General features: G+C 54.3%; 3 protein-coding genes across 3 annotated transcripts; 2 read left to right on the forward strand and 1 right to left on the reverse strand.

Moving 5' to 3' along the window:
- Positions 1–1,677: 1,677 nt before the first annotated feature.
- CGCS363_v001669 (uncharacterized protein) lies at positions 1,678–3,171 on the forward strand (the record flags this gene model as incomplete). The annotated part of the gene is made up of 1 exon (XM_036633518.1): positions 1,678–3,171. One exon carries the CDS (start codon positions 1,678–1,680, stop codon positions 3,169–3,171), a length of 1,494 nt encoding a protein of 497 aa, XP_036501549.1.
- Positions 3,172–6,927: 3,756 nt separating this feature from the next.
- CGCS363_v001670 (Uncharacterized protein) lies at positions 6,928–9,624 on the forward strand (the record flags this gene model as incomplete). The annotated part of the gene is made up of 3 exons (XM_036633519.1): positions 6,928–7,041; positions 7,156–7,483; positions 7,535–9,624. 3 exons carry the CDS (start codon positions 6,928–6,930, stop codon positions 9,622–9,624), a joined length of 2,532 nt encoding a protein of 843 aa, XP_036502564.1.
- A 296-nt stretch (positions 9,625–9,920) lies between these two features.
- On the reverse strand, positions 9,921–10,920 carry CGCS363_v001671 (3-beta-hydroxycholanate 3-dehydrogenase (NAD(+)) 2; the record flags this gene model as incomplete). Its single annotated transcript, XM_036633520.1, has 3 exons — positions 9,921–10,090; positions 10,159–10,332; positions 10,434–10,920. 3 exons carry the CDS (start codon positions 10,918–10,920, stop codon positions 9,921–9,923), a joined length of 831 nt encoding a protein of 276 aa, XP_036502565.1.
- Positions 10,921–14,388: the final 3,468 nt, after the last annotated feature.

Consider the following 14,388-nt stretch of genomic DNA (forward strand, 5'->3'; position numbering starts at 1 on the left):
TTTATCGCGACAAGGGCCTTTTCTAAAGAGGGTCAAGGTTTCCGTGTTTGAATGAACGGCACGCCCTGCTAACCGCAATATTGAGCTCGTCCCTTCTAAGTTATACGTTCATGCCACCGCATGTAGTCAATCAAAACATCGTGAACTGCTCTGTCCCGTCCGACTGGGAGTGTGCTACACTATTAGGGATCGGCAAAAAAAACTTACATTTTCTTCTATTTCAACCGAACCCCAAACACTGTGTATTCTTCAGAAACCATGTTGATGCCGCCGGCATTGTCTCGCAGTTCATCCGTTGTTGATAAAATATCGAGGAGTTTGATTGGGCAAAACGGACGTGCTTGAGTAAGAGACAAGCACTGGATAGCTCCGTTGAAGAGCCAGAGATGAAACGAGTTTCCTCTCCCGGAGGGATACTTTCAAGAATGCGAGCCAATGGGGAGAATAGGCCCAATGGCAGGAATGTCACTGATTGGGACAGAAGAGATATTGAAAATGAAACTCGTATTCGGAAATGCACAGTGAATTGGAAAAAAAGACGAGACATCTCCAAGTTGCGACTCAGTTTTTCCGCAACAAGACCACCCCAAGTTCACCCAGCATGCATGCAATCCTCATCGTATGATGGGACGTTGACCATTACCGTCTTACAATACGAGATACGAGAATACAACATCAAGACCCCAGTCAACGCAACTGCCGGCATGGAAACATTACACAGCTCAAACAAATCCCTAGCCAAACATGCATACTACAGGATAACAAGGATGATGAAGATCTTGCAACAAGAAGATAAGGATGTGTTGGTTTCGCGCAATGGAGTTCCACTTCAGAGCTGCCTTGCTCTCTCTGTCTTTGTGAGAATGAAGCTAAGTAAGACAGCATGCGGAAGAACTACTTCTTGATATCGTAAGATGGGCTTCCATGCTGAAGCTTAGGTAAACTTAGAGAAAGCTGGAGAGTCTCCGTATCGTAGTCGATTAGTACCTGCTTGAAGGCCGTCAAGACTCGCACATTGCCATTGTCTTCCTGAATAGAACATTGGCTGAAGTGCCCATGTCGTTATTTCCTCCAGGTGTGAGCTCCAAGTGGATGGGCTGTGAAGCTTCCTCGACATTTCGCCGAGGCATAACACCGAGAACCCTCAATGGCTAAGCACAATCTCGACGAGGAAAGTTATTCAACACGGCAGCTTTGTCTAAAACAACATTTCACCAGACACCAGACAAAAGGACTACTTGTCTTGCACTCGCCAGTCTGTCAAAGTTCGTCATCTCCCTAAATGAAACGCTGAACAATCCTTTGTAGTAATGTAATCATAGAAACTTGCCTTGTTAATGGACGGAGAAATTGTGAATAATCTGTCCTTTGAATTTGTCCTTTGAAGAAACACAGTTTCATTGACAGGTCTTTCCTGACGCCAACTCAGCGCTTAGAGTCTGAGATGAACAATGAGAGGAAACACAGAACAAGACCGATTGTTTGACATCGTAGACACCTCGTCAGAGAGTGGTATAATAATCGCGGCTCAGGATGGTGATGAACCAGATTCGAAAACATTCAGAAACAAGCATATCTTATACAAACAAAGTCAAACGACATCCTCAATTGCATTAGCCTCTTCGACGAGTAAAAAACTTCACCATCCTCGTCAAAACTTCCTCTACTCAAACCAAGATGGCATCCTCCAGCCGCGCCACACCAACTCTCCCAGATGTCTCCTCCATCCCCCACAGTCCGTACTACACCAGTCTCGAAATGCCAGTCCGCATCCCCCTCTGTCCCCACTACACGAAAGACGACCCGGAAAGCCTCCTCAAATACATCAGGGACCACAAGCACAAGCACCTGAAGACCCTCTGGAAGAGCCGCCTCCTCATCGAGCAGAAGCCCAAGGAACAAGGCGGGTGGTACTACGCGCGCTGGAACCCGGACAAGGTCCCAGGGCCGCGCGACGTCAAGAAGATGCTGGACTGGTACGCCACCAAGAAGCTCTTCAAATTCCCGCGCGTGAAGAGCGTCAAGCTGCTCGGCACGGGCTTCACTAACGTCTACTTCCTCGTCCGCTTCTACATCATGCCGGGCGAGCGGGCCGAGGTGCCGGAGAAGGTCATCCTGCGCTTCTCGGCGCCGCTGTACGAGACTGACGACTCGGAAAAGGACTTCGACTCGCGGCTGGACCACGAGATCGCCGCCATGTGCTGGGTCCGCCGGACGGGCAAGGTGCCGCGGGTGTTTGTGTACGACCCCACGGGGCAGAACGAGCTGCGGCTCGAGTGGCTCGTGATGGAGCCCGTTGAGGGCTTCGTGCTGCGCAAGTGCATCGACCAGGACTACTGTACCTGCCAATCGGGGCTGCACGGCCTCCAGCCCGTAGCCCGGCCGTACCCAGTATACGGGCCTGAGGAGAAGAGGAGAACTGACATCGAGCTTCAGGACCTGTACGACAGCTTTCTTGACTCAGGCCGCAAGTGTGGTGAGGTTCCTGAGCTTGGAAAGTTCATAGGCGGCCTCGACATAGAACGGGGTGATGTGAATGCGGTCTTCAAGAAGGGAAGATTCATGGACCAGCGGTTTGATGTCGCCAGGCTGAAGTCCAAACTGGTGACGAAACGCGGACCATTTCGAACCTTCGAACACTACTTTGACGAGCTGTTCTCCGTCGCATACCATGACAGAGAGGAAGACAACAAATATGCCCTGAAGATTGAGCTCGAACGCCGACTTGGAAAGCAAGGTTTCAACTATCGAGACTTTTTTGAGAGAATACGGGAGGAAGAAGCGCAGGAAATCTGCGTGCACAACCTCAACCTGGACGAGGGCAATATCCTTGTAGATGAGGATGGCAAGATCAAGGCCGTCATGGGGTGGGAGGACGCATTAGCCTTCCCGAGTTCCTGGTTTGGCCATATCACGGACTTGGTGGTTGCGATTGGGGGCATCCACGACGAAAGATTTCGCCCCCTCAACGAGGTGCTTGGGCCGTTTCGTTACATGGGGAGGTGGGGCTATTCTGGTGTCATGCCCTTTCCCAAACTTGACTTTGGCAAGATCCATAGTTGCCCCGATTCTCATCTCTTCAGTTCGACGCACTTTGATATAAACGAGGCTCGAATTCCCGAGCCAAAAAAGGGATTGTTGGAGCGGATCATGACCAAGTTGGAAGTTTAAAGGCGCCGCTTGTACACTGTTTCGGACAGGGCATAGGAAGCAACACGAAGAAAATTTTGGAATGCTTCGGAATGAGATGGAAAAACCTATTCAACAGGCGGTGTATTTCTTTGGTAGATGCGACCACTTGCCATGGCTGTGAATAGACAGCAGTTCAAAAGTTTCCCATTGAATCCAATGAATATGTACAGACGACGCGGTAATCATGGCTGAAAATGGTGAAATAGGAAACGAAACGCTCCAATCAGACGCTTCGCGGGAAAGTCGCGGCGAGGATACGGCGGCCAACGACGGGGACAGGGGTTGCGGCTAGATCTCTGCGGATGACCGAAAGGAGATATTGGTCCGGGGAACATGGTAGCAATTGTGCTGTGCTTGCCAAGGAACCCTTGAGCGTTCATGGGATTCTGAGCGGCAGATTCTCAGCCGCGGGATGGATGGGGGCCGAAAGGGAGATAATGATGGGGATTGACTTGGATGGCACCGTCCGGGCCGGTCAATCAGCACAGGGCTGGCTGGTGCTATTGACATTGACCCGTGGCTGGTTGGGAAGCCGAGAGAAAGTCCATGGCCATGGATGCGCAATACTTGGAAATGCGACAAGCAATTGAAATTGATCGATGGCTGGTGATGCAGTGGCTTGATGTTGCACAGCGGATGGCGTCAGAGCAAGCTGAGATATCCGTGAGGTGCATAGCACGCGCTAGTGATTGTAGCTTGACGTCATGGATCGCGCAGAGAAGCTATCGCGTGGTGGTGTGTTGTTGTGTGGTGGACGATCGCGATTTGGCGCCAACGTCTTGGGCAGAAAAAAAGTAGAGGGAAACAACAATTTGCAATGCGCATACAGGAAAGGGGCGAGACAGGCCGGTGCTGCGTTGGGCCAGCGGCGATTAGGACAGGGCCGGACTGGAAGGTTACGTGTCAATCGCGTAGTGGCATCCACTTGGTGACGAATTAGGAGCAATTGACAGCAATAGAGTGACTGAAAGGGAGGTGATCGTTCATCTTGGGACCCATGAACGGCTGTGATGCCGCTGCCAATGTGCCAATCTGCCAATGCAGAGCCCGGCGCGGCGTGGGTTTGGGTTGGATTTGTATTTGGGTGCGGCGCTTGCCAGGGCCATGCAGGCATTTGCAGCTTTTTCCTCCGAATGCTGCGGCGATCCATGGGTCGTGAATGGACGGATGGATCGTGGGCCGGGGATGGGGCAGATGCTTGTCGATGGACGTGCAAATGCAGCGAGACGTGCCAGAAGCGACGCCATCGATTGTGCGAGTGGCCGGGGGCGTTGTGCTCTGCAAGAAAAAGCTGGCAAAAGGCGCAGTGGTGGTGGTGATGGTGATTGTGGTTACGCCGAGCGGGAAGGATGGGAATGCGGAGGAAATAAGTGGTGAGGCGTTGGGGGAACGAGAGACGTCTGGTACAAAGTTACGAACGGATATCTTGGAGTGGTTAGCTAAACGACGGCGGGAGGCAGAAACATGTCTCTGTTTCCTCGTTCTTGCCGTCTTTTTTTGGGTTGCCCTTGCCTCCTACCGTGCTTCCTTCCTTCCCTTCGAGGTTGAGGTCAAGAGGCAAGAGTCAGGCAGGGGAGGTGCGCGACGGAGTAGGCAAGATGGCATCCCGTGTGGTGTCGTGGCTGCCTCTAGAATCTGCACCTTCCTCTCGCATTCGTGAAATGATAGTATGATACCCGTCGCGTGCCCCGAATGTGCGGCGGTTGACATGACGACATGGTCGAAACACGCCACAGGAGACGCGCATCACAGCAGCCGTCGCCGATTCCGAAACATGGCAATCACCATGTGCCTTTGTACCTCGCTGGTGCTTCCTTAATGCCAGACGCGCAAGATGCACGATGCACCTGCGCGACGGCAACAGACGACAATTCCACAGACTGGACTGGACTCGATTGAGGTGGATGTGAGGGCGGTGTCTTGTTCTCTAACAGGCCCCCTGGCCATCCACACCACCTGCCGCCGTGCCGCCCTTCTGCTGCATCTGCATTGGATCCAGATCCTGGCGCACATCACCGAGTCGTCTCAACATGTCGCCCTCCAATTGCCTTGATGGTGCTTTTTCAGCTGGCAGCATGGACCACAAGGGGATCAATGGGAGTGCGCCAAGCACCAGGACCTGATTCTTCATTGGCATTGGACCTCGAGAGACAAGACGACCCGGACAGACACCTCCGAATGGAGATGGCCGAAAGGCAGCTTCCTCTCTACCTACCTACTTCTAGCACAAAGGGGTCCCAAGGTTTGAAAAGATGAGGCCGTTGGAATTGGAAGCTTCCCTCGAGCCAAACTCTGTCCGGTGGTCTGATGTCTGCAGTGCGACAGGAATTCATCACGAGGGAGGTTGGGAAACGGTTGTCTGAGAAGCAAAAGCAACCGTCCGAGCGCAATGAAATTGGCACATCGGCAGATGCACCAGCGAAGGGATCGGTGCTACGGGTTAGCAGCAGAAATCTAGACCACGTTTCGATTACGGGCTTCTCTCAAGACAGCCAGTGTCTCCTACCTCCCATCCTTAGCGCTTTCGAGCAGGGTAAGCTGTGAGCTGTGAGTTGTGAGCTGTCGACGACGACGATGTCAGCACGTCGCAGCGATGGGTGCGAAGGAAGTCGTTGCTGCGAAGCGGGCGGTGGGACCACTAATGGGTGCGAATCTCCCCAACTTACAGCGGCGCTAAGATAGTCGGGGAGAAATGCCAGTGCAATGCCAGCTGGAACAGACCAGTGTCGACCCCGGGCGGCGGGTGGCAGGAGCTAAGGCACAACAAGCAAGCAAACAGGGCAGGTGCGGTCCAGCTGCGATGCTCCTGCCCGGCCTGCACATCGTCGTCTGAAATTTTTTTATGTGGTGCACTGGCGCGGAAGGTACCGCTGCACAGGTACCTGCCAATTCAACCGATGACGTACTGCATCAACATTCCCTACCCCCTTCCTTCTTCACCAACGTCACCGTCGCAGTTGCACCACGAGGAAGGAGGCAGGCAGGCAAGGCAGGAAACGAACAGAAACTCACACACTGGACGAATTGACTGGACTGGCTGGGACGGCGGTGGACCGGGCAGGTCGGGTCCATCCAGATCCAGATCCAGCCCCCAATTGCCCCCAGTCCGCTGTGATGGATAGACACTGGCACTGACACTGACACACGCACACATTCGAAGGGAAGGGGCAGACTGGACAGGACAGCAGACAGGACCAAGCTCCGAATGGCAATCGGTGATGCACCTGCACTGGACACTTTTAGGCCTTACCTAACCAGGACCTTGGGGCCCCCCTTTCCTTCCAAATTTGCTGCGAAACCGTCCCGTCTGCTGCCACGCGCCTTCGTCTCGCCTCGCCTCGCCTGGCCTCCCTGCCAATTGCTAGCTCCAAATTCGCTTCTGACGCAAATGAGCCTGCTTTGCGCCTGGGCACGCAACCTGCTCCAACCCAATCCAAACCTATAAACACCTCCCGTCACTCAACCTCCCAAAGCTTCCACTCTCTTCTTTCTGATATTTTCTCCCTCTCATCAATACCTGTCGCTGTTTTTTTCCTTTGGTACAGGAACATCAGCCTCACGATTCCAATTATACCCAACCACTCTGTGATACCCCATCCCCCCTCAAACGACAACAATACCACAACAACTACGCCGCTTTTGTTCCTCCCTTTTTTGAACCTACTACCATACCAATAATTATTATACCCCGAAGACCGTCGAATCAGTTTTTTGCGATAGCTACGATACCCAATCATGTCAGCAAACGTTAACAAACCGACCGACCTCAAGCAGAAGGAGGCCGATGTCAACCGCAAGCTCCAGCTCTACGGCATCGTCTCCGCTTTCCAGGCTGGCAAGGTTCCCTCGGTACGTCACTGCCGGCATCTCTTGGCCCACGCGTCTCCGCTGGGCTGATCCCTGGCCCCAACCTTGTTTTACACCCTGCAGAGTTGCATGACACTGACGTGATCCCCGCGACAGAATGACCAAATCGATGTTGCTCTCAACAGCTTCCTGGCCTCCAAGGCCCTGTCCAGCCCGTCCGAGAAGCTTTCCCCCGAGGGCAAGGCGCTAATCGCCGACACGCGCGATGTTATCCAGCAAGCCAAGTACCTTTTGCTGTCCAAGAACCAGGGCAACCTGCTCCAAGACTTCATTTGGCAGACACAAGAATTCGACCCCAAGGCTGTCGATGTTCCCGGTGCCCCCATCAACAAGGAGGTGGCTCAGCAGCATGGCGACAAGGCCGTCCAGGGTCTGCGCACCCTTGGCACCCTGTTGATCACCAATGGCCAGTTCCGCAAGCTGCGTAAGTTCCATCCTCCCTGCCATTGCACATATTTATGCTAATTGTCCACAGTCAAGGATGCCAGTGTCCTCCTTCGCGACATGGCTGGTGATGCCGCCACCGAGGCCGCCCAGCGTGTCCGGCCTTCGGGTGAGGCCTTGGACCAGATGGATCGTCCCGCCGAGGACAACACATGGCACGATGCCCCCGACTTCTCCAAGGACAACTTCAAGAAGCAGGCTCAGGGTATCTACAAAGGCTCGCCCGCTGATGATGCTCGCGAGATCATCAACGCCGGTACGCAGTCGGCTCATCCCCAGGGCTCCCAGAACCCCCAGGACCTGGCCGCTACTGCTGCCCGTGACCAGGCGCAGGGCACCAACTCGGGTGTCAACGCCCAGGGTGGCATCAACGCTGCTCGTGACGTCCTCCAGAAGAAGTACGATGAGAACGTGGACGAGGAGACCAAGGAGAAGGCTCGCCAGCGTAACGAGGAGTACAAGCGCCGCACCAAGGATTACTTCAACAAGAAGATGCCCCAGGAGCGCAAGGACCAGACCATCTGGCGCCTGAAGAAGATGGTGCTCGAATGCCAGCAGCACCCCGACTACTCTCAGGCCATCGAGACCCTCCTCAACCTTGCCGAGGAGTATGCCGGACACTCGCGATCACTTGCACAGGGCGGAAGTGGTACTGTCAAGGACGCCCGTGCTGGTCTCGCTCAGGCCGAGGCTGACCTCAAGACTCTTATTGAGCGCTTCGCCAACGGCACCTCCACTGACGACCTCTTCGAGTCCATCAACCAGATTTACCGCGATGCCGATCAGGATCGTGAGTTGAAGGACTGGTTCAAGGCCATGGACCGCTACGTCCGTCGCTGCCTTCTGGAGCAGGGCTACATCCTGGACGACGATTCCAACCAGGAGTGGAACCACCTGTACGACCATGGTCGCTACCTCCTGCGCGAGAAGTACCGCGCCCACACCGACCGCGTTCTGGATGAGATCAAGTTCTTGGCCGATCAGTTCGACCAGGATCCCCAGAACAAGCGCTTCGCCGAGTCTGTTCAGAAGCTTTTCACTGATCTGGGTAACGATGAGAACGGCAAGCCCACTTTCAAGCCTCACCTTCTCAAGGATTTGTCTGAGGTCATCATCCCCTCCATCTTCGAGAACGTCGCCTACATCCCCGTTCCCCGCATTGAGTACAGCGACCCTCAGTTCGACGCCGTCATCGAGAACCTTGTCCTCGAGTCTGACAACTTCATGCCCAATGTCTTGGAGATTAACAGCGAGAACTACTTCCTCTGGGGCCGAAAGAAGATCGCCAACAAGCACAAGCAGTCCTTTGAAGTGAAGGTTGCTGGCATTCAGCTTGATCTTCGCGATGTCGCCTACCACGTTAAGCGCAAGCAGGGATTCCCCTCCATCACCGACACTGGTGTTGCAGACATCCTTCTCGCCGGCGACGGCTTTTCTTTCAAGATGAAGCTGTCCTCTGCCGACAAGAAGGACAAGCAGAACTTCTTCAAGATTGACAAGGTCGATGTGGATATCAAGCACATGAGCATCAAGCTGAAGAAGTCCAACCACAAGCTTCTCTTCAGCATCGTCAAGCCCATCATGCTGAAGGTCCTTCGCCCTGCGCTGCAGAAGGCTGTCGAGCAGGCCATCAAGGACCAGGCCACCCAATTGGATGCTCTTCTCTTCCAGGTCAAGCAGGAGGCTGACCGCGCTCTGGACGAGGCTCGCTCTGATCCCGAGAGAACCCCCAACATCTACAACCGTTACGTCACCGCTATCCAGAAGCGTACCCTCCAGGGCAAGCAGAAGGCCGAGGAGGCTGTCGCAGACAAGAAGGTCAACGTCGCCATCACCAAGGAGGAGTCCATCTTCCCCAACATCAACCTTCCTGGAGGCATCAGCACCAAGGCTACCGAGTACAAGGAGCTTGCCCGCAAGGGAGAGCGTTGGGAGAGCCCGGTCTTCTCTATCGGCAAGGCCAACAAGTCCACCGACATCCCCGAGGCCCCTCGCGTCGAGCGCAAGAAGCACGGTCTGCCCTCTCAGAACGGTGCTGTCAACGGCAATCTTGGCGGCGACCTGAACGGTACCGTGCACACTCTCGGCAGCCATAACCCTGCCGTTGTTAGTGGCTACTAGAGGGACTGAGATAGACCTTTTTCTTTTGTCATGGAGATTGCATCATGAGTAACGGCAAACGAAAAGGCTTATACCCGGATGAGAAGGGAGGTGGTACGATGAGAGCTTAATGACGTGTTTCCTTGGTAATAATTATGTAGTATCAGAATTCACTTGTTCCTTCACATAAACTCATCAAGTTGTTACTGCGAATAAGTGATATATTTTCATGACCTTGATCGAGCGTACGCGGTAGTATTTGACTTGCTTTCTCACATCTTCTCTTGGATTTATACAAATACATTGATTGGCTCGCATCATACCGTCGTCCATCCCATGTCAGTCGGCACCAATGCGCCGTTGATGGTATTCATCCCATCTGAACACAAAACCAGCACGGTCTTGGCGACCTGTTCCAATGGCGACCATCCAAAGTTCCATCCTTGCTTCGCAGGGTCACCATGGACCGTGTTGAACGTCGACACAACTTTGGCATTGTTAGCGTCTTCCTCTCATTTCCTCAACTCATCTTCACACGAGAGTCAATGTACATACCGACAGCCAAGCCTTCCTTGTGGAAGTCGGCAATGTGGTTCTCGTTGCGCGCCATGTTGGTCTGCATGGGCCCGGGCATGATGGCGAGGCAGCGGATGCCCTTGGGCCCGTAGAAGGCTGCGGTGCTGCGGGTGAGGCCTACGGTTCCATGTTTGGAGGCTGTGTATGCGACGCCTTTTGCGTTGTTAGTGTTTGTGAGTTTTATCCATTCTTGTTTCTCGTCCTTTTTTTCATGGTACTTGGGATTTGTTTGGATTCAGGGGTTGATGACCTACCTGCTCTCGCACCGTTGAGACCTGCCGCACTAATTACATTCAGAATCACGCCCCTCTGCCCGCCCTCGCGCGCGTCCTGCTTGAGGAACTGCTGGATCGCCGCCTGGCTGGTGACGAAGGGCCCCGTCATGTTGACGGGGATGTTCTTCTCCCACATGGCCATGTCGCAGTCACCGGTGGGGTGCATCTTGTCGGAGATGCCGGCGTTGTTGATGAGCACGTCCAGGCGGCGGGAGGGGTCCGCGGAGAGGTAGGTGGAGAAGGCCTCGGCGACGGAGGCCGGGGAGGTGACGTCGCATTTGATGGGGTGCACGCGGGCGCGGTGGGCTTCCGGGACGGCGGCGGGGAGGGACTCCAGGGCGGCCGGGGAGATGTCGAGGGCGAGAACGGTGGCGTTGGCGGCGAGGAAGGCGTTTGTGAGGGCGAGGCCAAGGCCGGCGGCGCCGCCTGTTATGGCGACTGTTTTGGAGGTGTAATCTACAGACATTTTGTGTTGTTTACTTCCGAGAGGTTGCGAGGTTGAGGGTGAATTTGGCCCGGGTTGAGTGTGGATGGAGCTTTGAGTGGTGGTTGTGGGATGAGATGAGATCAGATGAAAGCTAACAATGAATGAGACCAAATTGAAAGACGTGAGCTTGATATATGTGAGTTTCTACGGAGAGCCGATAAAAGCAAGTGTTGAAGATGAGTGAAGTCTGATAGAATGTCGCCGGTTATCGCAAGCCGAAAGCGAAAGCGAGAGCGACGGCACAGGGGGGGAGGAGGAGAGATCCGACGTCCCGCTGCGGGCTGTTCCTTCAAACCCCAGATTTTCCCCGCATTATTAGCTTCAGGGACGATTTGGAGGTGCAGCGGGAAAGAGGGGACTGTTGCATCTTCATATACGGCGTATTGCGCTTGGCAAACATGGCATTGTTGTTTAAGGTTGAAGAGCTAAGGAGCCGCGAAGCGAGAACGACCCCGATATCTCGGGTGGGGACCCCGCGGCACGCACGGATGGCATCCGACAAAGACTCCAACTCAGATGAACATGGCATCTACGTCCATTTGAATATCTAGACTACAGGCATCCACCTCCTGCTCCCTCTCCTCCTTCTACCGAGCTCGGTCGCTAGCGTCGCTCCTCAGGCCGGCGAACCGCGTCCTCCATGGTTGGGATGGCGGCCCGTGGTGGCCTCGAGGTCTTTCTCGGCACCTTCCTTTTCGCTCAGAGGGCCTGATAGGAGGGCTCCTCCGCCGGAGCGGGTTGAGGAGTCTGCGAGGGTGGCTGCGCGGTCCGGGGAGCCGACGAGGAATGTGAAGAAGGCCCCGAGGGTGATGGCCACGCCGGTAATTGCGTAGACTGTGCCTCTAAAAGTGCGGCGGACGTGTCAATTGGTGTCGGGCGGGCCGGGGATGGAAGAAACACGGGACGGGAGGGGGAAGAAAAGTTCTGCGACTTACCGGTTCCTGACCTTATCCGGTCGAGTGGGGACTTTTTGGTCGGCCGACCCGGCCGGGGGAGGCTGGTCCCCGCCGTGATATGACCGGGTGTCCCGTGGGGGCTCGTTAGCTGCATACGTTCGCCGGGGGGCGTACTGGACAGGCCTAGGGATGCGCTGCCGCAAGGCGGACTGGAGTCTTGGGGATCGTAGGGCTGGCATTGTTGGTTTGAGTCTCGACTACGGGGAGGAAAGGGGAAATAAAAGATTATGCGGTAATTCATCAAGTGTGTAAACGCTTCCATGCGTCTTTCTTTTCAATGCCCTGCGTTTCTTTCAACTGCCCGAGCCATCCGCTTCACGATTACCGTTTAGTGATGTGTTGCTGATGAAGATGCTCCAGAGAGTCGCCGATGACAGGATAATGATGCACAATGAAGTGGAGAAGCGGAGTACACTCCGTTGCGTTGACAGCGTCCGCCCCCCCTTTTTGCCGAAATTACGCACGCATAATCCCTGTATATACATGAAAATTTGCCCAACGCCACGTAGATATTCGTAGTACGGCAATTGACCTATTCTGATGGCTTCAATTGATCTATTTCTATTGAATCTCATTATCTGAGGGCATCGTGATGCCTCCTAAACGCCGCCGCGCGGCTCGGCAGGCGGATGATGACCCTTCTGGGCATCGTCCGTCACCCATCGCCAACGGTACGCGGAAACAACGACGTATACAACAACTGGCACAGGACGCCGCCAGAGATCCTCCTCAACGCTCTGCCTCGCCGTCGATCAGGATCGTTACGCCCGCCGAGAGGGCTCGCCGGGCTGCCGCCGCCGAAGAGGCCGCCGAGGAGGCCGCCGAGGAGGTTATCGTCGCCGAGGCTGGACCCGAGACTAATGATTTGGTGGCGGCTGAGTCTACATCGCGAAGAAAGCGTGTACTTATAGCCCCTCCGTCATCACGAAGAGCTCCAAAAGCGTCCTCTCGCCAAAAAGCAACGACAACGCAGAGGAAGCGAAAGAAGGATCCGCCGCATACGATCCGGCTCCGAAGTACTCTGCCTTCGTCGATGCCACCGTTTCGACCAGACTCGACCCCAGTTAACCCAACCCCTCGTCAAACCACTCGATTTGCGGACGATACGCCTACGGCCCCTCGCCATAGCGCTGATGATACGTTTATGTCGTTCCACGATGTATTTGAAGAGGAGGACGATATGGGTAACGAGGAACCAACTCTGCTACAAATCCAGGTTACCCGTGGCCCAGCGCTCAAGGGTAACGGTTTACCTGTTCTCGATCTAACCATCGAGAGCATCGCGTATAACAGATTCAGTATTGCTCCTGTATTAGATGCGAATAGTAGAGACTGGGAGGCAGACAGCGGCGCCCAACTTGAGGCAGAAGTGGCTCACTCGTATATTGTGAAGAAGGCCAATATCGCTGTTGTCGTTGCTTGGAGGAAGCCCACCAACGCATCTAAACCAACACCAATCTTCACTCGGGTCTATCCGTCTACTGGAGGGGTCACTTGGCCAAGTATTCCATGGGTTGATATTGTCCCCTCTCTTGAACAAGCTGAAGAGAGGGGTGAAGTCCACCTCACCGTCAAGTGGCAATACAGCGCCGTACCAATCTCTGGTGGTATAGTGACTGGCGTACGAACGCCTCGAAAAGGTGGCCGAGCAGGCGTTTCAGCCGGCATGCAAGAGGCGATCGATCGTGAGGCTAACGATCCTGCAAACGTCGAGCGTCGGAAGGAGGGTATGCACAGACAACTTCTCCGTACGCACATCTGCCCAGAGTACCAGAGATGTAAGAATAGTTCGGGCGACGAGAAGTTCAACTGGTGCTATATACTAGGCCAGAAGCACTACAAGATCAAATCTCACCATATAGAGAAGTGGGCGAAGGCTATTATGACTGGACAGGCTGGCGTTGACAATATGGAACCACCTAAAGAACTGCTTGGTGAGATTCTTCACGACCAGTTTATAGAGGATCAGAAACGCCAGGGCAAGAGAAGTAAGAATATCGTGGAGGTTGATGATAACCAGGAGACGACAGTGATGACGGAAGAGAAGGCTGAAAATGCCGCACTTCCATCATCAGGGTCAAGATCTGGCCTAACCAACGCCAACAGCAACGCCATCGTCAATATATACGGCAACGCGGGGGCGCCAGATCGTCATCTTCAATATCCTAACCCATACGTACAGCTGCCGCCGCCGGCGCCGCCGCCGCCGGCATATTGGCCATATGCGAACATCTCACAGTATTCGTTGCCAACTCTTCCGCCATTGAACCTTCCAAGCACTCGTCAACCAAGTATCGCACTCCCGATTCGTTCGTCCTCGCCAGTGGTACCGGATTCGCCTCGAAAAGCTCTAGATCAAGTGGCCAGCTTCATCAAGTGGTTTATATCCGTCCGCGGCAAGCGATATAACGTCGACGAAGGGTTCAGAAAGAAGCTACAGAAACTGCGATCAGTAGACAGTAGCTTGCGGGCAATTCGCAAGTTACCAGAT

Source organism: Colletotrichum siamense (genome assembly GCF_013390195.1).
Source record: "Colletotrichum siamense strain Cg363 chromosome Unknown KSG_Cg363_contig01, whole genome shotgun sequence".
NCBI lineage: Eukaryota > Fungi > Ascomycota > Sordariomycetes > Glomerellales > Glomerellaceae > Colletotrichum > Colletotrichum siamense.